The sequence below is a fragment of the Poecilia formosa genome, unplaced genomic scaffold, assembly GCF_000485575.1.
Source record: "Poecilia formosa unplaced genomic scaffold, Poecilia_formosa-5.1.2 Scaffold100, whole genome shotgun sequence".
Taxonomy (NCBI): domain Eukaryota; kingdom Metazoa; phylum Chordata; class Actinopteri; order Cyprinodontiformes; family Poeciliidae; genus Poecilia; species Poecilia formosa.
Window position 1 is genome coordinate 1,864,916 of NW_006800039.1, and position 26,113 is coordinate 1,891,028.

The following is a 26,113-nucleotide window of genomic DNA, read 5'->3' on the forward strand; positions in this document are numbered from 1 at the left end:
ATAAAAGTGTCTGGGTGTGAATGTTGTGCTTGTAATAAAAATCTTTCTGCTGGATTATAAAACGTTGACAGACAAAAATAAAGATATAAATATGAATGTAAAATATATGTTTTTAAAAAGTGCCTGTAAAACATATTTTTGTTGTTGGGATAACCTTAACACGCTGCTCTCTGCCTTTGCCACACATTTCTGAACACAAATTGTTTTAGTAGTGAAGGATAAAGCACTACACTAAGATTTAAGCATTTTAGTAAATGAGTTCAACATAAGTCTCCATAAGCTGTCAGATGGCAAAGAAAACATATAAAAGATATTTTCTGCTATTCCTAGTTTGATTTAAGCCACAACTTAATGATAAATATTACGTTTGGACATACAGTTTCATTTTTGTTTTGTCTAAAAGGATCTAATGTGCTTGTAAAACCATGAATAACTCGGCATAACAACAAAATGTGAGCGAATGTGAGCCGTGACGTGGCTGAGGGGGAGGGGCTACGTGCGTCTCGAGCTTATTTGCACAGGGAGTCACTTCCGTGGAGGCTGCCATTACTGTGGTGAATGAAGAAAGCGTAGAGAATAGCGAGAGGCAGAGAGGGAGGGGCAGAGGAGCGGCACGCCTCAAGAAAGAAGAAAAGGTCTCTGCCTCTGGAGGAAGTGATTGTAACGGGGTCTTCAGCGGGAGGAAGCAGGTTTGGAGTCAGGCAGATTCGCAGCTCTTCCCATGGCTCAGTCGGCTGCTAACGGTGTGGAGCAAGACTTGGCCACCAAGAGGCTGCACTCAAGGTAAGAACCCTTGGTAGACATACATTTATATAAGGGGGCCGATAATCTACTTTGTGATAAACCACATGGATGTAAAGCGGTTTTAGGGACAGAAACACAGGGGGAGAATAGAAGACGCTGCCAGCTCAGGGCTTTGCTTAAGGAGGAGCTAGTCTGGGGGAACCTCGTCCAGCCAGCAGCTTTCGACTCGTTTAAAAAGACCCATCCAGAGCAGCCAGAGCTGAGCTCCAAGCCTTCCCTCCTGGCTCGGATCATTGAGCCGCTGTGGCTGGAATGTACAGACTGAGAGGAGCCTTGGAAGATGTGGACGTCGGAGGAATGTTGCAGAGACAGACAGTCCACAGGTTGGACTTCATCTAGATATGGCTTTGGGTTAGCTGGACCATGTAAAAAAAAAAAAAGCCAATATACTTAATTTTTAAGTATAATTTTATTTTTAAAAGTATATTTAATTTTTTAAAATTAAAAGCCCGTTTTTATATGCAAAAACGTCATTCGTTTTTGCATATAAGCACATTTTGTCTAGAAGTTTCCTTAGTCCTCCAGTCCTTGGTGTTTGTAAGTTACTTGCCTCTCATTTTGTTTTGTCAACCATTAGGCTAATCATGTCACCTCTAATTATCAGTATAGCCTCACAGACAAACTCCCAGTCATAGGGCTTAATAATCATGCCTCTGGGTTAATTACCATGCCTCTGGGTAATAAAACAAGCCCTGATAAATGGTGAGTGGCTGTTAAGATGTAAGGGAAAAACGAGGTCCAACATGTTGACTTTCAGCTGGCAGACGCTTCTTCCATTGTTTGCCAACAGTAATCCTCCTGGTATCATCATATTTAAGTCTCAACCTTGTTTTGGGATGCTACAGACAATACATGCACACTCACTGTGGAAAGGTCATGTGTCCACCCCCTTATGCTGGTAAAATTAGAGGGGAAAACAGCATTGCTGTGATTAGCACGCTTAAATATAATTTGTGTGTCATTTTGTCAGGGGGGCACACCAACCTTGCAGGCTTTTATGAATGTCACATCTCAAGTCAACACTCAATTAACATTCCAGGCAGCCTAATCTGTGGAGCAGACAGTGAACAGTGCAATGCCACAATGTGATTTTGGTTTTGCAAAACGATCTGTGTAATTAAAATGCGTAGCCTGTACAATCCTTTTGAAAGCATAAAAAGAAAAAGATTGACTTTCAATTCAGTACTTTCAATTCAGTGGTATCAACAACTTTATGGGTTCAAAGATCAACTGCAATTTTCGCTGAATATGTTAAAAACATTTTTAAAAAAAATTAAAATACCCAATATATATAATTCACGGTATCGAAGCATCAACTTTAAAGAGTGCAATATACAGTAGCAATAGCAACAGACTGTAAGATTTCATGCTATTAACAATACCTCATTAAATATTTCAAACACTTACTTCATCCAAACCCATTTCAGTTTACATGTATCATTATTGTTTACCGTCATGAAATATAACTACTTTTAAGAGGCATTGGTCAATATGAAATTGTCACAGTTAAAATAATATATTACTGTGTATAGGCAAACATCAAACAAAGATGTACAACATGATCTAACAGTGTGTATTTTAAACAAAAAAGGCAGCTATTGTGCTTCATACTACACACTGAGTAACATATATAACATATATAGTAACATATCAACTATTGGCGCTGTTTACATTTATTTTTTCTGTTTTTAATACAAAAGCAAAAACGTACAATGAACACTTGTTAAATTTAGTTTTTTTCAAGTGCCTTTTGTGCAGAGTTTTACTATTTTAGATCCTGTCCTTAAAGAGCAGCTCTACTAGAGTGATATTAACTAGTTTCTCAATCAGATTATCTTTATGGATATCCAGCCTTCACTTGGTAGGTTACTAGTAGCTTGTCAGATTTAGTGTTAAAACACTGTTACTTTAAGAAGAATGGTGTGTTATGTTACTTTACCTATATCACACCATCCTTGTTTTTCATTAATAGCAACGTTTGTTGGTCTTGTCACCAAGAAAAAAAGAGGAATGCTGGTAGATTGGGGAAGGAGAGAATGGGAGTTTTAATCCAAATAAGTAAAATTAAATAAAAAAAATAAGTGATTTTGAAACCCTAACTTTTTAAAACTTTGATCGAGGCAGCTGGTCCAAGATTAGCTGGGTTGTATTGCTAATAGCCGTTAGCCTTAATCTGAGCACATGAATTTATAATTTGGCTTTCCAGCTTGCAAGAGGAATAGTCTTAAATTGTATTTGCTGTAAATGCTGCATACGTATTCTAGCTTTAAAGCTACTGGTGCCCACTTTAAATCATACTCAGATTTCTCAATATATTTTGCATCTCGTGGGATTTTTCTGTTTGTGGCTGCAGTCTGCTTATTAACTCTAACAGCGTTTAAACTTTGGCGTTACCTTGTAAATGGTTGGTGTCAAAATTTCCACAGAGTTCCCCCTAAAGGGAACGAAAATAATACATGTGGTCCTTTGACCAGAGCTTGAGATCCTTGGTTACATTGGAAACATTTTAAGCTATGCAAGACACTTTAAACTCCTTAAACATTCAGTATTAGCTACTTTTCTAATAAACACTGTAAGCCGAAGCAAGCAGCCAATAAAAGCCTCATCATAAAAAAATCAATGATACAATCATGTCATGTTTTATGGTCAGAAATGCACTCAGAGAAACAAACAGCTGAGGGAAAAGCAGCTTGGCATTCTTGCTTCCTACTAAACGTATTAACATTTAATCACCATGTTTTAAACCACATCCTCTCTCAAATTTTATACTTTATCTGCTTTTTAGATTTCGGAACAACTCCTGAGAGAACATATTTTCTTCTCATTTTTACATAATTTCCTTTCAGGAACGTGAAGGACATATTTTTGATCCTATTCCAAATAATTCAGGCACTGAAAACATGGCTGAGACGAAACACAATGACAAGGTGGCGAAGTGCACCTTTACAGGAGATTTGAAGAAAAGAAGAAAGAGGCTCTGTTTTGAGAGAAAAATACTGCGTGAGGAAAAACATTCCTGGAGTTTTTCTTTAGTTCCCCTGACAACTGGCCATGGTAGACTGTAATTATGGCTGTATTACTACTCTGAGCACAGGGTTTCATAGACATGCCAACAGTCATGTGGAGCTTTTTAAAATGAAATGGTAGAAAAATATAAAAAAAAAAAAAAATGTTAATCACCAGAACAGTCGGTGTATATAGACTGTTTATTAAGTGGAAATGACAATTTGAGTATTCTCTAAAATATAGGCCTACTACTGTCTTTATAGAAATGTCTTGAACTATATTTTCTCAGAAGGATCTTCTGTCTTATGCTAATACTTTGTTACAACTGACAGATGCTACAGTGGTGTTACAAACGTTATTCAAATTGATTTGCCAAATCGCAAACCCTCCATTGACTGATTTTATTACGGCTGACATACACCAGCATGTACAGGATTAATAATGAAAATAATTAAGTGCACAGTCAAAAAAAAAAAAAGATCCCAATTGTAGGGTTGAAATTGCTTCATATTGTATTGCATTTGTATCCTTTTTACAAATTTGCTGTTTAGAAACATATTGAAAAGTAAAATGATTTCTGCCTGGTATGGTAATAAAACATGAACATTTTAATGATTGAGGCATTTTTATAAAAAAAAAAATAAAATACAGCAATTAAGAACTAATGCGTCCTCTTAAACTTGCTGTGAGAGACACTATTTTTAGTTTGGTGATAACTTGACTATATAGCTTTTACAAGGGGATTTGCTTTTGACTGGGCAACATTCATAGACTTGCCTCTAACCAGCTTCTTTCACAAGCAATTTTGTTCTATCTTTTGGAAAGTTTACCGACATAAGTGTGACACAAACGCTCACTTTTAAGTGTTCATTAGAGGATAAAAGGGGAGAGCTTTCTGCTCATATCTGATGTAACTCAAACCACAAAGACTGAAAGCCAATAAAGTCCTGCCATAGAGAACAAAGAAATTGGTCAGTGTTTTGTTGTCTTAACTTTTTTCTTTTTTATGTGCTCACAAATCTGTGTATGTGTTTCACAGTGATTTTGGTCTTTCTGTTGCTTTTGTTTTGTCTTTGATGTTATTTCTCCATCACGCGGTCAGTTAGTGTTGTTTATTTATTTATTTTTACATATTTTATTATTTAGTTGTGTTTGAGATGAATTATTTCTCTTCCATTTTTGTCTTTTTCTGAAATAGAACCTCTTTTATTAACTGCAATAATATTCATGTTCTGTTCCCTGTAATCCACTTTTATTCATTTCTACATTCTTTCCATTTTACTGCAGAAGGGATAGTGCTCGACATCACATTTTTAAAAAATATTTTCTTAGCCTTTTCACTTTCTAAGCTCTGTGGATTTGTCAAAGTTATGCAAGCTTTTTTTTTTTTTGTGAGAGTTTAACCACTATAGAATATTTGAGTTCTTGCTTCATTTGGAAAAAAAAAAAAAAAAGCTAACATCATAAAAGTTTAAACTTCTTTGCCAACTAACTTGATTTTTGTTTCTTGCATAGAAGAGACTAGACTGGGGTTTTTAAACGTGTTCTTTTGTAACATTATGTTCTTTCATTGGCCTTGTGGCTTTCCTCCCTCAGGCTACGGCTGCTGATGCCTGCTGCATCTTCTATTTTGTTCTTGTAGCCTTGACGCAGTCGAGGCTTTTGTGAGCATATTTTATTTTTTTTTTTTTTTGTGAAGTGTTACCATCTGTTTTTCTTACTGGAATTTTAATTTCAAAGCCTCAGAGTATCCATGTAAGAGTTCCACTAGTAAAAATATTTGTTTTACTATTTTTGGTGTTCTTAGAATTGGACTTTGCACATTTTTGAGGACTGTTCCCCGCAGTGATAATCTGATCTGCATAATTTCCACATTAAAGACTGTTTTATTGCCGTCAACTTATTTAATAATTTCCAAGCACATTATTTTTTTAACCTTGTCTTTGTAATAAAAGTGACGTTCCAATGTTACCTGTGAAGCCTGAATCTGGCGCGACATTGTTTTAATCTAGTACACCCTGATATTCAGTTTGCTTAAAGAATGCTGTTGCATTTTATTACTGAATGTTTCTAATTAAGAAAAAAAAAACACAATAGCATCAAAACACATACATGTGTGTTGCCAGTATCATTTTGTACATTGCACATATTAGGATAAAGGGTGTTGAATGCACAGAGAGCTTTTTTTTTTTTTTTTTTAACCTTTTCTTTGAGGAATATCCCATTGAGATTTACGATCGCTCCCACAAGGATTCCCTGGCCAAGACTCACAGCAGTACATGGTTTCAATCATGTAAAACACTAGCATCCAATATCGCATGCCTTAAATTAATTGAGACTAGCTTCTTCCATTTGAGATCAGTTTGCAGTTGATTCAAAAGAGTTGAGCAGTAAACTGAAATTACTACTTCTCAAAAAAATCTCTGATGCTGATAATAATGTTTCGTGCAACTGAAGTTGATGTATTGTATGTACAAAGGACAGGAGCTAAATAAGCCAGTTTACAAGGCTGCGCTCTAACAGCCTTGTAAACTGGAAGTCGCTGGAGGACATATCGAACCTGAACATGCAACCCTGTGAGAGATTGGTGATAAGTCCTGGAGCTCCATGGCAAACAGAGCGCAGTGACTAATGCTTTGTAGCAGGTGTCCAAACATGCCCAAAGATTGCATGCTCGTATAAAACATGTAGCAGCAACCAGTTGCTTTTTAGCCCTAAAATGGAGGAAAGACTTAATGCAAGGATAAGTGTGTTTGATAATAGATGGACATTCAAGTGCGACACAAGGTGAAGGACTCGGTACTAACCTCAGAGGTACACAATTAGTTTGAGAAAGGTGGACTATTGAGCTTTTGATTGAATTATAGAGTCCTGCACTGTGGTGTGTATTAGTTGAAAAGTTAAATGGATAATTTACCACTTATTAGGGCTGCTGCAGTAATGTTATGCAAATGCAGCTTTTCCTTAAAACCATATAGTGAGTTGGTTAAAATGTTGATTAAGAAAAATCAGTTGTTCTTCGCTCCCTCTGCCTGCAGCAACAGTTATAACAATTTGAAGTTTTCTCAAGGTAAGCCAGTCAGATTTCCATGATTTATCCCATATTTTATTTCGCTTCCTGTGTAACTCTGACAGATTCGCTGTAAGCCTTGCAATGTTAAGGTAGTTTTATTCTGAGTTTCTTCTGACCTGATGTGTGAGAATATTAGGTTTTGGCATAATGTTTTCTCCAATTAAACCTTTTCTACATTAACCCCGATGACATCCTCGCATTTGTGTTTATTTTGCCACAATGTATTCATTCAATAGGTCCTTAGGCCTTAATTAAGTCCGTCTTTGCTGTTGACCTAATTATCTTTGTGCTCGGGTCAGCAGATGGGTGGATTACTGTGGGCCACTCACTTCTCTGAACTCTAGTAAGAAGGTGCAGGTCACTGGATAGTTATGTTCCTCTCATTCCTTTTCTCTTTCTGAACGGGACAGCGGGCAAGTTTAAAAGTAATGCTGTAGTTGTAGTGTAACTGAGCTCATCTCTGCTGTAACCTGGAACATTTTATGTTAAGATAAAGAGGAAAAGAGGAGGATTCATTTTGGTTATGCATAGTAACAGCAGAAAGAACACCAGGAGACTTTTTTAATAGACAAAATGAATCATTTTTGAAGACTTCTGAAGAGTTTTTTTTATATTATTTTTTGCAATCCATATCTGGTGCTAATTTTTTGTCGAATTTAAAACGATTCCCTTTTGACTGTTTTGGCTTAAAAATGGAACTATTCAGTCTCTTTTTGGAACAGGCATCAAGACTTCCAAAGTGGATGTTATTGCTGATTGTTCTTGGATTGTGGCCATGACTTTCAGTTCCAACGTCTGCGCATTGCTGGACATTTTCCAGCTTTCTGGATTTTGGTGGAGCGATTTGAGGCTCTGTGGGATTTGTATGGAAGGACAGCTGGTGCTTTTGTTTTTCTTCTTTCAGTTTTGGAAAATCAACTTTGTGTAAACCCCCCACCACCACCACCAAAAAACAAAACTGATCTTTTTAATTTTTTAGTTGGGGAAATTTTCTTAAACATTACTCTCATCACAATGGAGCCGTGTCCTCTGACTGGAGCAGAGAGAGCCGTGTGCAGACTTGTCCACCATGGACCCCGACCACAGTCTATGATAAAGCCTTTGCGCTTGGAGCTCCAGGTGTATGTGGATAAGATGCGAACAAAGCAAAAACACAGGTGCTGTTTATGTGGATGGGGTCATTTTAGCACTTTGATGTAAGATTTTGAATCACATCTAGCACTGTGATTTATGATTTGGACAAGTAGAGAGAATTTAATCAGATAATGATGTTTATGCAAATTAATGTTAATGAAAAGCTGAGTCATAAATTTAGTGTAGGAACCATGGACTGAATATTCAAAGAGATCCTTCAAACGTTCTAAGAATGCATAAGAAACCTCATCCTTATTCTCTTCTTTGGAATAAGGCTCTTTGGAAAACAGATCAAATTCAAGGACATCCACCGCCTAACTCTGTATTCAACGCTATACCCTTTAGGGATACAGCGAAACTGAAAAGCTTCCTATAAATTCTGGATTAGATGTTGTCTGATATAAGATTCTCAAGCTGTGAAGATAATCCTTTGTAAACATACCATCATAAAGATGCAATTACTTTTATGTAAAACTGAAAAGCTGCAAATATTCTGTCAAATTAACAAAAAGACATTACCCCTCCTTTCATTTACATTTATATAAAATCATATCTGTCTCTCTTACAAGCGAGGGAATTGTGTAGAAGCCTCTTTTCAGACATTGTTCAGCAACTCTATGCTTCATACAGCCTGAAAATAATCTTCAGTACTTTCTCTGGAATCCTATTAAAAGAACTTAAAAAAAACATACCTTTTTTTTGGGAGTAAAGGCTAACATTACTTTGCTGTAGGAACCATGAAAGAATATCAGCTTGTTAATTTCACTTGCTGATAGGCCAAGTAGGGCTCAGAAATAATGGAGAACATGAAATGGCTTGTGGATGTTAAGCTGCTGGTGCTCCACCGGTCTACTTCTTTTCTCATCTTTACAATATTTGCATGTACTGTATATTAGCATTAGAATCTGTATGAGATGTCAGAATCGAAGCATGGGAAAGTTCCTACACATGGCCAAACTGACAGTCATAATCAAAAAACATGGAAATTGAAGTGTAAAAGCCAAACAAGTAATAGTTCTCTCATTAGCATTTTACAATTGCGATTTTGCACACATTGATATTGCAAGGAAAGTTGACCTTTTAAGGTCTTTTAAGCTCTAATGTGCTGCTCATAGTAGAAAGCAAGGTTGCTTTCAATTCCATTTGCTGCGTCACTGAAGGACGGCTGTGTTGCTCCAGAAGGCAAACTGATGCAAACACTGATGAGTGAAAAGTGCAACATCTTCTCATGGGGGTTCAGCTTTGAGCTTAGACAGAGTTGCTAAGGCAACAGTCCACAGAAATGACTACAGAACCTGTTGTCATAGTGATACCACCAGCTTAAGATGTTGCACCTCCACTTCAGTAGCATCTGTGTTACTGTAAATGGTCCTGGGCTGCATAGTGTAGACCAGGTACATGTGAGCTGATATCTGACTTGTTTCCATCTTTCAGAATGGAGGCCTCTTGTTTGGAGTTGGCCTTGGAAGGTGAGCGGCTGTGCAAGGCGGGAGACTTTAAAGGAGGAACAGCGTTCTTTGAAGCAGCCGTGCAAGTCGGCACAGAAGACCTGAAGACCCTCAGTGCCATCTACAGCCAGCTTGGCAATGCCTACTTCTACCTCAAGGAGTATGGAAAAGCCCTGGAATACCACAGACATGACCTAACCCTGGCCAGGTGAACAGTCAGTTACATTTACAGTTGCTTTAGCTGAACGCAAATATGCTTTTGGTATATTACTAACGAAATGAACAAAAATGTTGGTTTAAAGTATGCAACACAGTGTAGTTTTTTTTATAAAAAGTGTAAACATTTGTACTTCAGTAGTTATAATTGTAAGTCACATATACATTTATAGATGCTATCTGTGTAGACATCTACATTCGATACAAAAAGGAGAGTGAAAGGTGGTGAAAGGTAAAGCTGGGTCAGCCGGTCAGTTTCATTGATGAGATTTTGCGCCAATTACTGGCCTATAGATGTTTTACGCTCTCAGGGTTACTGCATATGAAACATGAATTCAGTATTTTTAAGATATAAATAAATATAGAAAAGGAAAAATCATGCTTATTTCCAGACTTTATTACCTCGTGTCCTTTCCCTGCATCCTTCCATATTTTTTTCTTCCCTTTGCATCTTTATTTCTTCACATTACTTCCTTCTCTTCCTTCATTGCATCCTTCCCTCCCTTCTGTCCTTGCTTTTTTGCTTTCTTCACCTTCCTTCCTTCCGCTGTGTTATCATTTAATTTATTTTGCCTAGAAACAGACCAAGACGTGAGAGAATCCATAGTACACTGCACACAGAATTTCTCCAACCTGAGCTGAACTCGGGTCACTCTTTTTACAGATTTTTATTGCACAGTTGGAAACGAGCAGAGAATAAGAATATCTAAGTTATTGACTTTGAGTCAGACCGTGAGAAATATTTTATAGTAAAAGTTGACTACAAGCAGGATATTTAGCTCGTTAGTAATCCGGTCTCCTACAGTGAGTGCAGCTGGTACTTCAGCAGGGAAGTGATTAAACACCCCTGGGAGATTTACCTTGTTACATTACAGTCTCACTGGGGAGCACTGGGACTTGGTCCCTGAATTAAGCAGATAAACTGCATACATACCATACAACATGTCTAACGAACTGCATTTTAATACCTTAATACTAATTATTTGACGTGCTGATTAACATCCGAAAGTTATTTTTGTTCCAGATTGCGAATGTAGAAATGTGTTGTTAATTTTCTCAGAACCATAGGTGACAGAATTGGAGAAGGAAAAGCTAGCGGTAACCTTGGTAACACTTTAAAAGTGTTGGGGCGTTTTGACGAGGCTGTTGTCTGCTGCCAAAGACATCTGGATATTTCTCAAGAGCAGAGCGACAAGGTAAAGTGTTGCACCGTGTACTGATTAACAGAGATGCATAAACACATTTAACCCGTCTTGGACTGTAATGAAAATGACTTAAACAAGCACAGTATTCAGGATCATATGCTTCGGGATCCAACTTGTCTCTTCTTACTGTAATGCTGCAGGTTGGAGAAGCGAGAGCACTGTACAACATTGGAAACGTGTTTCATGCAAAGGGCAAACAGCAGCTGTGGGGCTGCACCCAGGAGCCAGGCGAGCTGCCCTCTGATGTCAGAGAGACACTGCAGAAGGCTACAGGCTTTTACGAGTATGTATTAATAATATAACGTATCCAATTATAGTTTTGCATTATTGCGTATTTGTTTTTTGTTATTGAGCTTAAACGGTAGCAGGTAGTACCATTTGTTTGAATAACAACTGAGGACTAAGAGTTGTACACATGTCTTACCTCATGTTGGATACACTTTGGGCTTTTTTTTTTTAAATGATGTTTTCAGCATAAAGCAAAAATGGCAAAAGCTTTCAAAATTAAACATGTTAAGCTATCTAATATAATTATGAGTAATTGCTTAAAAATGTACAAAATACGTGAACTGTTACACAATTTTATTAAAAATAAAATTTTCTGTTTACTATATACAGTTTACATGTAATAAATTAGTGGCTGGAGAAACAACGTGGTCTTCAGTGTAAATGTTCTAAAATGATAATTTAAATGATCATCTTATGCAAAAGTCCAAGGAGCTCTAGCTACATACTGAATGTTCATAAATACTCCACAGTGTCACTCCCCCCTAAAGAAAATCTCCTACCTGTTTAGATAGGTATAGATTGTGCTACAAATGTTCATGGATATCATAAATGAGCCCAGAACATCCACTGAGGACCTGCAAGGTGTAATGAGAACCAACCAATAGACAGAAGTTGAAGCCTTAAGACAGAACCCATCCTCATTTGCATAATGAGGTAGAAATACATGATGTAAAATTAGACGGGAACATGTAAAACAAAGAAAAAAAAAATGCGAGGAAATAAAATGGGGATAAAAACAGGTAAAAGATTAAAGGGAGAAATTAAAGGGACAACTTAAAGAGACTTTAATGCATCTATAAGTAAAAGGGAAAAACTACTAAAATTATTCTTTATCCAGAGCATTTTATTTTCTTAGTCATATAACTTAAAGGCCAATATACATTTTTAAATTCGAGCAAAACAAAAAATCTTGGAGAAATAAATGTGTTCCCATTACCGTATTCTGTTTTGTAGTCAATACAAATAATGTTTGTAACCCTAAATAATCTAGACTTATGTTATGGTTTGTTTTCATGCAAGATTGTGAGGAGAAAAAAGCTTGTCTTTCTCTATCGTTTATGTAAATATTTGGTTTCAACTGTATAGATTAACATTCTAGTACATGTAAAAATAAACAGTATAAAAATGTAAAGGACACGGAAGATATCGCCTGATAAATGTCTTTTCAATCATTTTACTAATGGCTGTTCTTGTTACTGCAGGATGAACTTGTGCTTGGTGAAAGAACTTGGCGATCGAGCAGCTCAGGGGAGAGCGTACGGAAACCTGGGAAATACCCACTACCTGCTGGGGAACTTTGTTGAAGCTATTAAGTTTCACCGTCAGGTGAGAGGTCAACTCAGAGACAAACAATACAGTATGAGTTTTGTTCCTGCTGAGAGACGTTCCTCATAGGACTTTGTCTTGTTTAAATGTGAGGTTGACTAAAATTTTACTTGCAAAATACTTTGGCCCATCAGTTCATCTAGGAAGAGGAGGGGACTGATATTTGTGGAATTTATTTTAAAGTTATCATTTACATATGTGCTTTTCTTAAAGCAAAAAAAAAACAAAAGTATGCATTTTTGATAAATGTCAGGGTAAGACTAAACTGAATGCATTTTGTTCTGCCTTAGCATGCAGAAAGTGTTCTACTTACTGAAACAAGAAGAAAATTGGTTTTGTGATGATTCATTGAAAAGTGTAGCTCAGTAACTCGTCTTGTTTTCATGTCACTCATCATTTGAAACCTTTTCTTTTCTTTTGTGAGAAGCCCGCCTTTCCTATTACAAATCTATCAGGATGCAACAGAGCAGAACATGGTGCCTGTAAAAGGAAATAAAGGGGTGATTTGATCCACTAGTGCTGCAGAAACCCCTTTTTTAGGTAATGGAAAGAGGCCCAGCATAGCTTAACAGTTGAGCTACTTTTACTTGTGTATGCTCCATCAAAAAATAAATAAATGTGATTAAATAAAGCCAATAACGTATGGACTAAATGTTTTAATATTGGTAAGATGAAATGCAAAGTGCTGAAAAATGGTTTTTGAGCGTGTTGTTCTGTCATTTACAGCGGTTATCCATCGCGAAGGAGTTTGGGGACAAAGCAGCTGAACGTCGAGCTTACAGCAATCTTGGCAATGCCCTGATATTCCTGGGACAGTTCAACACAGCCACTGAATATTACAGGTGAAGAAAGAGTGCAGTCTCACATCTAGTGGAGGAACATCAAAGTGAATCTGGGTTAATCCCAATGCATGTCCCAACCCATTAAAAGCTAAAGGATTTCCATCTATCCATCTCTTCAGTCGCGTTTTTTCTTCCCCTTACCTATTCTCTTGTTTCCCATCTCAGAAAAACTTTGCAGCTGTCCCGGCAGCTGAGGGACCAAGTGATGGAGGCTCAAGCATGCTACAGTTTGGGAAACACTTACACACTACTGCAACAATATGAGAGGGCTATAGACTACCACCTGAAACATCTGTGCATAGCCCAGGAGCTCAATGACAGGTAAACGCAAAAAATACCAGGTGTCATGAATGCATTTATTGGGATTCTCCATATAACTAAAGGATCGACAATAGCAGGATCTCATATTATCACGTTAATAAACAGTAAAACATAATACCAACAACCAAAGATCCACACAAAGGAAGTCAGTGTGTCATGTTTTTTTTTTTTTTATGTTAAGTGGTGTTTTTATGGGACATGGCTGCTAACAGCAAATCGACTCACAATTTGCAGTGTTGAAAATGCAAACAAGACAAAAGTATTTTTTTCAGACATGTCTGTCTGTATCTCATTTGGGTCAGCTGCCGGTTCAGTTTCATTCCTCGCCACATGTGGTTGTGAAAAGTGAGTGAAAAAATCTCTTTTTGTCCCGTTTAGATCCATCACTTTATGATTTCCTTTTTTATTTAATAGACTTGACAGCAAAAAAAATCAGAATGATCTTGAGGCATTTCCAACTTTTATGTAATTTAGTGCAAAATGGCAAGGTCAAATAATGGACTAAACAGGCATGCCAGATGTTGGAACATTTTTTATTTATTTTTTTTTGTTTTGCTGGAGTAATATTCAGTGTTCGTCACTGAATACCACAAAAAACAAGTCATGATTATTAACGAAAATGCTTAACTTGACTATGATTGAGTAGTCTGTGTTGGTTTTGTTTTTGATAGAGTTGGCGAGGGTCGTGCCTGCTGGAGCCTAGGAAATGCATACGTGTCTTTGGGAAACCACAAACAAGCCCTCCACTACGCCCGAAAACACCTGGACATCTCTAAAGAAGTAGGACACTTTAAAAATCTCAGCAGTCCAATGCAGCCCGGTGTGAAGCCATTTTCTCGAACCCCCTCTGTCTTGTTGCCTCTTTGTTATCCTCAGATTGGAGACAGAAACGGGGAGCTAACAGCCAGGATGAATGTGGAGCAGCTGATGGAGGCTTTGGGAGTCAATGAAAGTGATCTTTCTCCCTCCAGTTCGGAGTTTGAGATGCAAGGTAACACCCAGGAAGTAGACTGCTTTTTAAGAAATATGGACGTCTATTGGTTTTTCAAGTACTTTTCACAGATGTAAGGCAAGTGTATGTTTTAGTGGCCGACTCTTTAAGTTGAGCTAAAAGTTTTTTTATTATAACATGTAATTTTGTAATGAGGTTCAGTCCTTTTAAGTGCACTAATCAGAATTTTATATCTTGACCTCTGTATCCCAACCTGCTGGCACAAATTTCTATTTCACAAGCATAATACAAGACATTTTGAGAAGAGCACTGTAAATGTTTCTTTTTCTAGCCTGTTACTGCTTTTAGCAGTAATTATTTATGATAAGAGCATTGCTTGTTTCATGCCCCGTGCGTTAAAGCGGTCCCTAAAACATAATCTTCACCATCTTTTTTGATGTTTGGCAAGGCTGATTTTACTCGAACAGTAATTTCCATATGATTTACCTTAAAAATGTAGATCCATATTTCAGCTGATATTTCTAATAGGCTATCAACATTTCCAAAAGTATTGTGTTCCCTGACAGAGGTTAAAGGTAAAAAAACCCCCAAAAAACAATAAAACACTTTTCATCTGCATTACATTCAACCTTCCTCTGACTGGCCAAAAGTTCTGCCTAAGTAGCCCAAATAAACTGAAGCAATCTCTCAATATGTCATAAAAAATACTGTTGTATATTAAATAGTTTATTTTAAACGCCTTACAAAACAAAAACCTGCTGAGTCTTCTTTCTGCAGTAACAAGTTCTACCCTCAAAAGTGTTGTACTTGTGTATTGTGTGTTCAGTAATTGTAGAAATGTAGGATTTTTGAGTTTCTGACTGTTAAGCAGTAAGGAATGAAGCTGAAAATTATTTGATTCCAGTCAACAATTTGTTTTTTGGTGCATCTTTGTTTTTTCTAATTTTGAAGCGTGGATCAAGCGATTTGCTCAAGTAGGAAATTTAATGGCAAGATCCTTTTAGTTAGAGAAGCCACTGCCTCTTGAAAATGTGTAAAAAAAATAAGTTTATTTATTCTGTGGCTAAACAAACTTTTGTGATCATTGTAAATTAGGAGAAGATGCATTTAACACAGTTCTAAAACGTGTTTCACTCAATATTTTATATAATCCCCTTTTAGTTTTGCTGTTTTCACAGTTAACCTCTATGTACACAAATTGGCTACATGAAGTTTAAAACCAACTTGAAGCAGGATGGTGTCTGTGTTATGTCTGAACTGAGGCTAAACATAACTTTCTATATCAAATCAAATGATTCAGCTGTTCACAAATTTGGGCATTTGAGCTTCCTAAAAAAAAAAAAAAAAATATAGACAGAAGCTGAGAAATCTCTTCAGTCCTCCTGGTCTGCATAGTGTCTGCATTCATGAACCCACCTCAGGGTAGAAACTGACACCCACATCAGACATTTCTAGCTTTGGAATCACAGCTTGGCAAACAGATGCTTTATTTAGTTTGTCTGCCTGGTTGTTTGCCCTCCTACCCACATTGGTCATCATGAGACCACCGCTGAAATTACTGTCTAGTGGGGTGAAAAAAGATAAACAGATGGCAGCTTTCAGCCCAAGTTGGTTCATTTAAGACAGTGTGAGTCTCTAATGTTGCTAAATATCACATCTGAACTGTGATGTAACATTTATTTACATAATTTTTTTTTTTTTTTGCAGGAGCAAGACCCAAAATCACCAAGAGAAACAGCATGGACAGTGTAGAACTATGGAAGTACTCCTCAGACAAGGTGGTGTGTCTAATCTCACATGTTTTGCTGCTGAAATATGTTTTGTTTTTTTACTGTTTTTTTTTTTTTAACACTCTTGTTCATCTATCCGTCTCTAATGTGCTGCGTTGCCACAGAACGGTGACAACCAAAGCATGGAAAATATTCAGAGAAGATCCAGGAATCAGCTGTCGCAACCTGGTAAAAGAAAAGGTTACCCGGACAGTCAGTCGTCTGATGAAAGGCCCTGGTTGGACTCCCCTGTTGACACCGATGATATCACCGTTCAAGTTACACCTCCAGTGTCCGTAAGTAGTCACACCTTTACTATTTTATCATGTTATTATGATTAAAAAACACATTCGCTAAGCTAGCTACAGCTTAGCTAGCTTAGCAACATTTTTAGAGATTTTGCAGTTGGTTTCCAATTGCCAAATTTGTAAAGCTCCGACCTGCTGACGTCAATTTCATCTGGTTCCAGTCTGTCTTTAAGAACTCTCAATAACAAAATGTACTTTTTTACTACCATTTCCATGAAGTGGATATGAACATAATTACAGATTTACACTCAAGTAAGACAATAATTTCTCTGAAACAGTTCAGTTTTTTTAAAGCTGTTGAATCTTTCGGTTTCTGCTTTGCTGAAAATCTTCAACTACACTAAAATAATGCAGGTTATATTTAAGAAAATTAAATACATCTGAAATGAGTTGCTGCAAATTTTAATTGCTCCTTTACATGTCCAATTATAGTTTCCTTTTTTTCCTTTTCAGCTGCATTTAAAAATGCTAAAATGTCACTTATGCGTATTCAATTTTTGTTTTCAAAGAAAATATCAGCTGTGTCCAACTCGATATGAAAGTCATTGATTTTGAATTCATGAATTTTCTGTTCATAAATTTATGGATGCTTTATGGAAGCTTTCTGTAATAATCATTAATCATTTATCCACCTTATTTCTATAACTTCTGATGCTTTGCTTCTGGGCTAGAAATCTTAGATTTAATTGAACGCTCTGTTGCAGAACAAATACAGACAGAAAATGTGGGAATAGCGATTGTAGTTTAAATAAAGTGATAATATAACCATAGCTATACTTTCATCTTTAAAAGATTGTGTGGATGACCTGATAAAAATGGACTCTGATCATATATTCTAACACATTTAAATTAATCTTGGAGTGTGTAGTGGAAAGACAGAAGGGTGTCAAATTAAATTTCATATTTTTCTGGTGTTTTCTAAGCTTTTTTTTTTTTTTTTCTAAGAGCACTTTAATTATTTATTGGACAATTTTTAAAAGGCAGTTTTCTCCCATAGGTTGAGAATGCGGTCAGAGGCGTAAACACCAGAATGTTGTAAACTGTTTCGATCCTGTTTCACTGTGAATAAATGTTTAACACAGACTTCCTAAAGCCACGGGTTAAGCTTCATCTCATTGTAGGTGCAGCACTAAAGACACCTAAACAGCACACGTGGTTCTATCAATCTCCATGCGTTGGTTATCATTACAAGAACTTTAATGCATACCAGATAACAGAAGAGCTTCTTTGTATTTCCACCAACTTATTTATGAACAACCCACTGATGCAAAAAATATAGAAAATAGCCAAGTCTTATTCTGGTGATAACAACACCCACACTGAATATTGTCAGTCTGACCCGATATCGTTTTAGTCTGGGGTGTTCACAGATAGAAAGATCAGATCTGTAGTTTCCAACCGACTGATCACAAATTAGGGCCTCTGAGGCGTAAAATCAGACAATTTTTGTGCATTTTGAGCTTGAGCTCAAATTTTGCATTTTTTATATTTTAAGCGTAATTTGACATTTATTTGACTTTTTTTTTTTTAGCTTTGGTACTTTAAAATCACAAAAAGAGACTTGCTTCATTGGTGTTCTTGCTAACAATAGGGGGGGGAAGTCTTTTAAATCCACAAACCTAGTAGATTTTATGTGGTGTTAAATGTGTACCAATTGGGGATTAGTTCCTTGGTACCCTCTGTAAAATGTCAGACAATTATTGCAGTCACTGAGGGCTCATCTTAGCAAAGACAAGATTCAGATTTCTTCTTGAGTTACACCAAAAAGACCTCAGAGACATTGACTCAGTTTAATTTCTTTCAAGGAAATATTTAACCAGTAAACCTTTTTGAATGTTCATTTCTTTAAAGTGTTCATTATGAAATTATGAAATAAACGTGCTGGCAACATTGTAACAATATCTTCTAGTTTAAGAGCAATTAGCAGTTTGCTGTGAATCAGAATGTTTAATGAATGTGCTCCGTCACAGCTGCTGGAGCCTCACACCCCTGCAGCACCTAATCATCTGCCAATGTGATGACATTAATTGTTGTAATCAGTTGTTCTGACAGGACTGAAAAACATGGAAATTACTTGTGTGCTTCATAATTGTTCATCTTAACTGAGTAGAAAATTAATTTAGATGTGAATCTTCTTCCTCTTGACAATGTTGAAGAGTACTCATTATTAGGTTTGACCATTTTTGGCAAGTTATGCATTGAGATGGGTTGCGATTAAAATCCTCTTGAGATTTTTTCACACCTTTACACGATTATTATACGTGTAACACTACACGCTGTTTTTGATATTTACATTTTTTTTCTTGTTAGAAATATATGAATTTTCTCCTAAAGGATTTTTATTTTCCAAAATGTTCTTAAAAAGGCATGCAATTACGAGACATTTTTTTGCATTGACAGTTTTCCAAAAACGACATACATTTTGTGTGATCTACTTTAATTTCTTAGGACAGAAAACTTCCAAATCTCTAAGCTTAGTTTTTGGGAAAAAAAAATAAAAATAAATATATATATATATTTGTATTTGTATTTAATTTGTTCTGGACATGGACATTGGTAGGAGTTTGTCCTGTAATCGGGTTTGCCAGTTTGAATCCTTGCATTGTCGGTCTTTGCCTGCTGGTTGTAGTCAGAGGGCTGGAGGCACCAGTGCATTTTGTATCTGATGGTGGCAAGCTACAGGACTGTAGCCACAGCTGCCCTGGTGGAGTCAGAGTGTGAATGTGTGCATTGATGGGTGAACGGCTGAATGTAGTGTGAAGTGCTTTGGGGGTCGTCTGGTCTTGATAAAGTACTATACAAGTACAGTCTGGATGTATAACTTATTTCTCAATATTTATTTGGCTTGGCAAACTGCTGACAATATTCTCGGCTGAAGCATCTGAAGTGCTAAGCTAATGCTAGCATGCTACTTTTCTGTTTTCAGATATCTTGTTGATAATTTTGGTGGCAGTATATTCCAGTTAATGTTTTACACAGAAAATATGTTTTTTTTTTCACTGTTTCACAAATGTAATCCTCTGATTTGACCATGACATTTTCATACAGACAGCTGTCTGAGCACAGCGTCCAAACAGATCATGTTGCATTGAAGCAGCCAATGCAGTGTCTCTTTCACTCTCAGAACGACGTGACCAGCTGTTTTTCATGAGCAAAAATATTTCCAAAAAGCAAAATATCTTTTCCAAACTCACCTAAAACTAATGGCATGACTCACTCATCATTCAGCTCTGCGAAAGCGCGGTAATGATTCCTTCATTTGATTCAGGTGTGTTATAGAAGGGGTGTAACAAAAAGAAGGCTGATAGCTCTCAAGGAGTGGAATTGGTCACCAAGGCATAGTTTTTATTTGCTGTTTAAGTTACAGGTTCTATGTTAAGTTGGCATATTTGGAGCATTGTCAGCTCTTATGGCCACAACCTGTCCTACCCCTGGTCTGTGAGGGTTGACGTAGACAAGGCGTCTCTTCTAAACCATCATTCACATTCTCAGTCAAATTCTTTTGTAGCTTTCTTTCCCTACTTTTCTCTGTCCCCTTTTCTCTCTCCCTCTCGATCATCACATGTTCTTTTCTCTTGTTCTGTCATTGTGGCCTACTTGACTAATTGGACATCACAAAGTAGGAAGTGACTAGATCCACAGAGAATCCATTGGGCCAAGGACACAGGACACAAATTACTAGAAGTCACACCAGATTAGACTTTTTGAAAAGCAAAAAAAATGCGTGGTTCCTCGTCAGTTTAGCGCATCTGATCCCTACTGGAATAGCCTGCTGCCAAGCATTGCTCGCATAACTACTCCCCCTGCATACATCTTTCTACCCTCCATCTCCCCTCCTCCCGCTTTGTCCCCCACAGCTCTGCCTCTCAGCTGATAATGTGACCTTGATCGGAGAACTGGTACCCTCCCCACAGGGTCAAACGCTTAGCTTCCCATAATGAGTTGTTTTCCCACAGTGGGTGAACAGGACAAAAATGGCCTGCCAGAGATCTACATAGAGGGAGAAAGAGAGTGAGAGAGGGAGAGTGAAACTGAGAGACCGGAGAGGACAAGGTAGTATGCAGCTTAAAAGAGGCCTGGAATAACGGACTAGCAGAGTCGAAGAAATCGGAGGCTAGTGGTTGTGTTTAGCAAAGGGAAGAATATCGAGTCTTTGGGCGATGGCAGAGAAGAAAGAGGTGTGAGCCAGACATGTGAACAGAGTGATCCAGAAAGAGTGGAATGCGAGATAAAGGCTAGACAACAACCTGCTGCTGGTAAGATGTTTCACTTTACTTGGAGTTTTTATACATTTTAAAAAGGGTAGCAGAAGGATATCTGTTTGCATTTTTGGCATAGATGTGTGGCTAACAGCAAGCTATGCCTTTGGAAATCTCAAAATAGGGCAGTTCAGATGAAAAACACAGGAAACGCAAAGGCATAAGTTGGAGACTACATAGTCCTAGCAGCGTTGTAGACCATGTAATGACATGCTAATGTTGAAGTGAAGCGGCCAATCCTTGGGCAGTTTCTGTACTTTCATAAGCACTTGTGCCATGATTTGTGCTACAACTGCTGTTTTTGAGATTGGAATTACTACTTAAAAATTTTGTTTTTTACAAATTTTAGGGGGGAAAAAATAAAATGGAGTTTGAAATTAACAGTAAAACTGACATCACAGCTCTTGTATGTTAAAAAGAATAGAATATTGTAATATTAGATACTTTAGTTACATTTTTTTCATCAGTTACTTACCCAAACCCTGCTTTCTCTACACTGTTGAGTCATCCAGCAAGTACCTCATCCTTATTCTTACTAAATTTATCCATCTGGTTAATCCATCAGTATTTGCTGCCACCACCATAATGTTGGGGGAACATGTCATTTTTTGTAGTTGTCAGCATGTCATTTTAGATCATGCATCATATTATCAGAGTTGATCACCTAAGCTTTGGGTTTATGACTTAAAACTTGTGTTCTGTAAAGGCTTTGTAGTTTACCAATCCAAACAACTATCAGATAATTCACAGTGTTCAGCTGCAAGCTAAAAAAAAACAAACAAAAAAAACACAAAAAAAAAACAACATATAGAATGGCAGCATTTAGTTCACCTTATATCAATAACTGGGTTTTTAAATAATAAGAGGCTCCATCTTGTGTTACAACCAGGTACTACAGGAAATATGAATTACAATATATATATTGAAGAATTTATTTAGAGGTTTTGCTATTCTGATATTGTTTAAGGAAATGGATTTGTAAAGCTATGATATATCAGTTACATAAAAGATGTTTGTAAACCAATTTGTTATGTTTGTCTGATTTGCATAAAAGTAAGAATGTACAAATTACTGCAGCTTGAAATACCTTAGTATGGCAAAATTATGGTAGTTTTAGTCAAGGTTATTATAAAGTAACATTCTTAATCTTGTCCATGCCAGGATTCATCAATGAAACAAGAATGGGATCATTGGACTTTCTAGCAGAGATAAACCCATCCTAAAAAATATATATTTTGTTATTGAGTGATTGACGATCTCATTTTCTTGGACAAGTAAAGACAATTAAGAATTTTAAATTTGTAGCGACTTTCTTTGCAACTACATCTACTGTATGTCTCTTGATATTTTCTTTATTTTGATCCATGCATATGTTCTCTTTTTGCATTGTCTGACATCCAGCGTCTGGGCTATAGGCGTTTTTATCAAAAAAGTCCACCATTGTGAGAAAAGTTTATTTTGCTATTATGAAAACACTTGAGGGTTATTTTATTTACTCATATGGTGTAGTTCATCATCTGGTGGCTCAGGAGAATGAAAACACATGATAAAGAGTGTAGTCATTTTTTATTTTCAGAAACTGGGCCGCGACCCCTCCGATGAAGACTGCTTCTTTGACCTTCTCAGTAAGTTCCAGAGCAGCCGCATGGACGACCAGCGCTGCCACCTTGATGAAACACAGAACGGAGATGACACAGAAGGTGCTGCCAACACATCCCTAAATGAGATGATAGGTCAGTTAATTTTTTTTCTTCATATTTTCAGTTTTAGTCAATGTGCACCTGGGGGGAGAAGCCAATCAACCTAAAACGTCACACCAGGAAGTCATTTCTGTGTTTTGTGTTATTTTTTTATAGATCCTGCAATTACCACATCCCCCCAGACTGAGGAGCTGTTTGACTTGATTGCTAGCTCTCAGAGTCGCCGCCTTGATGATCAGCGTGTTAGTGTTGGAAACCTCCCAGGACTTAGGATTACTCAGAACAACCTGGGACATCTGGTTGGTGAGGGAGATCATCAAGAACCCAGCGATGATTTCTTCAACATGCTTATTAAGTGCCAGGTCAGAACCCCATTCTTATACAAATGCTAAAGTTAAATTGTCATAGAATGCTGAAACACATTAAAGACGTCAGGGTTCCTGTGCAATCATAAAACTGCTAAACTGGAATGTCTAATTTTCCAAATCTGGATAAGTTGGAAAAATAACAAAATTATTATTATTATTATTTTAATTTACTGCCGGTTTACAACAAATGTCATCCTTGGGCACTAAATAAGAAAAACTGGTCCAATTCACTTGCAGTTGAATGAAGTGAATTCAGTATAATCCAGGCATGAAGGCAGATTAGGTGCAATGAGATGCCTGATCCTACATATCACACTAGACGTTCTAGCTCAGTTTCTAGCACCAGAAGTTATTTATGTAAGAAACCTCAGCCTTTGACTCATTGACTTTGATGGAATCCATCATCCTGAGCAAGCATGTGGAGACAGTAGCAAGAATGAGTTGTACATATTTTGAATCCAAAGAAAGGAATTGCAAGATTTAAGTTTTTCTGCAGCCAAGCATGTGTCATTTATCTTCATCTTGCCTATTAGTTGGTGCATCTTTCATAAAACTCACATTGATATAATAAACATCAAGCTTAGCCAGTATCAGGATTTCTGTAATATCGTAACTATGTTGTCCTCCCAGTTGGTGTGTGCAACAAGTACTGTTTAAAGTTCAAAAATTATTGGCTAACATTTTCCGAGTATTATGAACTTTCATTATAGATGCTAATGTCACAGCTTGCTTGTCTCATGGCAGCAGAGGTTCACACCAGATAAATGCTAAAGGTCAGAGTAATGGAAGAAAAGACGAAAATGGACATATACCGAAAGATATCGTCATTGAGTTATTTTCCGATATCATTTCCATCACGAGATTTTTTTAAGATCATGCCACTCTATTGCAAAGCATCCAGGTAATTTTATTCATATATTCTCGTTTAACTTCTTTCATTTTTCTGGCCCTAGTCCTCTAGGATTGATGATCAACGGTGCTCCCCACCAGAAGCAGGCCCTCATGCCCCCACAGTGCCTGATGAAGACTTCTTCAGCTTAATCCAGAGGGTACAGGCAAAGCGTATGGATGAGCAGCGTGTCCACCTACCCTCAGATGACCAGGACAGTTCTCAGTCCCCTGACCAGGAGCCACCTGGTGACTTTCCAAGCTAGGACTTGGTGAATAATGCTGCACAACTTGTCATGTCATTTAAAATAGAAAACAGTGGCGAAGGCAGGATGAACAGGCAGTAAAAAAAAAAAGAAAAAAAAAAAGGTACTGATGGGTGAGCTAACCTGTTAATTAATGAAGAGAGAAATTTCATGTGCAATAGGTGGTGCCCTGTTAAATGTTACTTGATGTATTATGTATAATGTGTGTAAATACGATGTTAAACAAAATGGGAGGCTCGAGGAGTCTGCAAGAAGTCTAGGGTGGCTTAACAAGGATGGGAAAAGTGTATATACTCAGTCTAATGCCTTAATCAGATGATTTTTCAGACCTGAGATTGTATTCCCCAGTGTCAAATGCATTTTTGAATGCACAGGTTGGGCATACAGTATGATGTGGAGAGCGAAACTTATAAAACGGTATAATTGCAACGGGAGGCGTGCACTGACGTTTGTAAACATGAAATATAATGTTTAGAAATTTAATTCCATTGTGCTCCGATTAATGCTGCTTAGTTTTATCCTTGATCTGTTTGTGGTTTCTACCACTTATAGTGTTATCTGTGCAGTAACAGTATTAGTGTGTTGGCCTTTGACAAACTCATTTGGTCATCTTGAGTTATTTTGCTAATTATTTTGATAAAACGCTTTTTTTTATCAACTGACAAAATGAGAAAATTGTCATTGTTTTTTGCATTAAAATTCTAATTCAAAATTTTCTAGACCAAGGTTAAAGGGCAAATTACGTACATAGCTTCTTTATGGGTACAGACCAGCGTTGCTAATTTAACCTTAAATTCTTTGAATTTTTAGTTTTTAGGTGATTCTTTCAGTTGCCTGTGATTCTTTTGAAGATCTGGCAACCAATTACATTTCGCAGCTTTTATTTATTGGTTAAAAGCAAAGAGATGTTATGTTTCTGAAACGTATTCGTAGCACACTGCCTCAATGTGGTGAAAACTTATTGCATCTGTGAATTGAAGGGTGTGGTCTTTAATATGAGTGATATTGTGATTCAGCATCACAGTTCTGCATGATTACTTTGGTTGTGCTAATTGTTGCTATTATTATAAATGCTTTAGAATAACCGATTGCAGATAAGTGCATTTTTCAGTTTGTTGGTTATAAAGTACGAGAGTTGTATACCAGCCATGGGCTGGTGTAAGAATCTCAGGGTATAACCTTGAAGTAACACCATGGGTTTGTGATATTACGAAATTTACATAAAATTTAAACTTGATCTCATTGCAATTACTTAAAACAGAAATGCAACAAGTAATCAAAAAATGCTACAAAATAATCTAACACTTTTATTGTTACCACCTTGGTATCAAAGATGCAAATTGCCTGCTAAATTTTGAAGTATTTCAAAAAGGGAAAAAAAAGAACTAGTTGTGCAGAATATTAGTTTATTTATCCTCTAGTTTCTGCCTGATTTTTTTTTTTTGTTTCCACGTAGAACTGGTAAATTGTCTAATGTGTAAACGATAAAGAGCCCAGCCGACTTCCAGCCACCTGTATGCAGCAACAGGTGAGAGAGAGCTGACTTTGTGTTACTGCTTCCTCAGTTCGCTCCCTGAACAAACTGGTTTCTCTAGCCCTTCTTGCAGCATCTCTTTAAGACTGACTTTAAACCACAGGAATAAGGTGGAATTCCTTGCAGTTTTCAAAGCATTTTTTTATTCTTTAAATGGTGGTATACTTTGACAGTTCTAACCAGCCAATGCCTGGTACAGGCTACACATAAAAAGCTTAAATTTGCAAGGACTCTGAAATTAAGATCTGCTACAAAGTACCGCATTTGTCGTACTATAAGCCGCTACTTTTTTTTCCCCACGTTTGAACCATGCGCTTTATAGCCCGGTGCGGCTTTTCTGTGGATTTTTCTTCAACCACCAGGGGGCTCTTTAGCAGGAAGTGAATCATTGGAAGTCAAAATTGGA

At 37.0% G+C, this 26,113-nt stretch overlaps 1 protein-coding gene across 2 annotated transcripts; it reads left to right on the forward strand.

Annotated features, from left to right (window-relative positions):
* Positions 1–513: 513 nt before the first annotated feature.
* On the forward strand, positions 514–25,546 carry LOC103142773 (G-protein-signaling modulator 1-like). Of its 2 annotated transcripts, none has more exons than XM_007558992.2 (14): positions 514–783; positions 9,452–9,673; positions 10,742–10,877; positions 11,027–11,169; positions 12,377–12,500; positions 13,227–13,342; positions 13,508–13,663; positions 14,335–14,443; positions 14,540–14,654; positions 16,323–16,393; positions 16,510–16,680; positions 22,528–22,684; positions 22,808–23,013; positions 23,973–25,546. In XM_007558992.2, exons 1-14 carry the CDS (start codon positions 722–724, stop codon positions 24,171–24,173), a joined length of 1,989 nt encoding a protein of 662 aa, XP_007559054.1. In that variant the 5' UTR covers positions 514–721; the 3' UTR covers positions 24,174–25,546. The 2 variants fall into 2 exon arrangements, with proteins under 2 accessions (XP_007559054.1, XP_016530264.1); XM_016674778.1 differs by lacking the exon at positions 514–783 and adding an exon at positions 7,847–8,040.
* Positions 25,547–26,113: the final 567 nt, after the last annotated feature.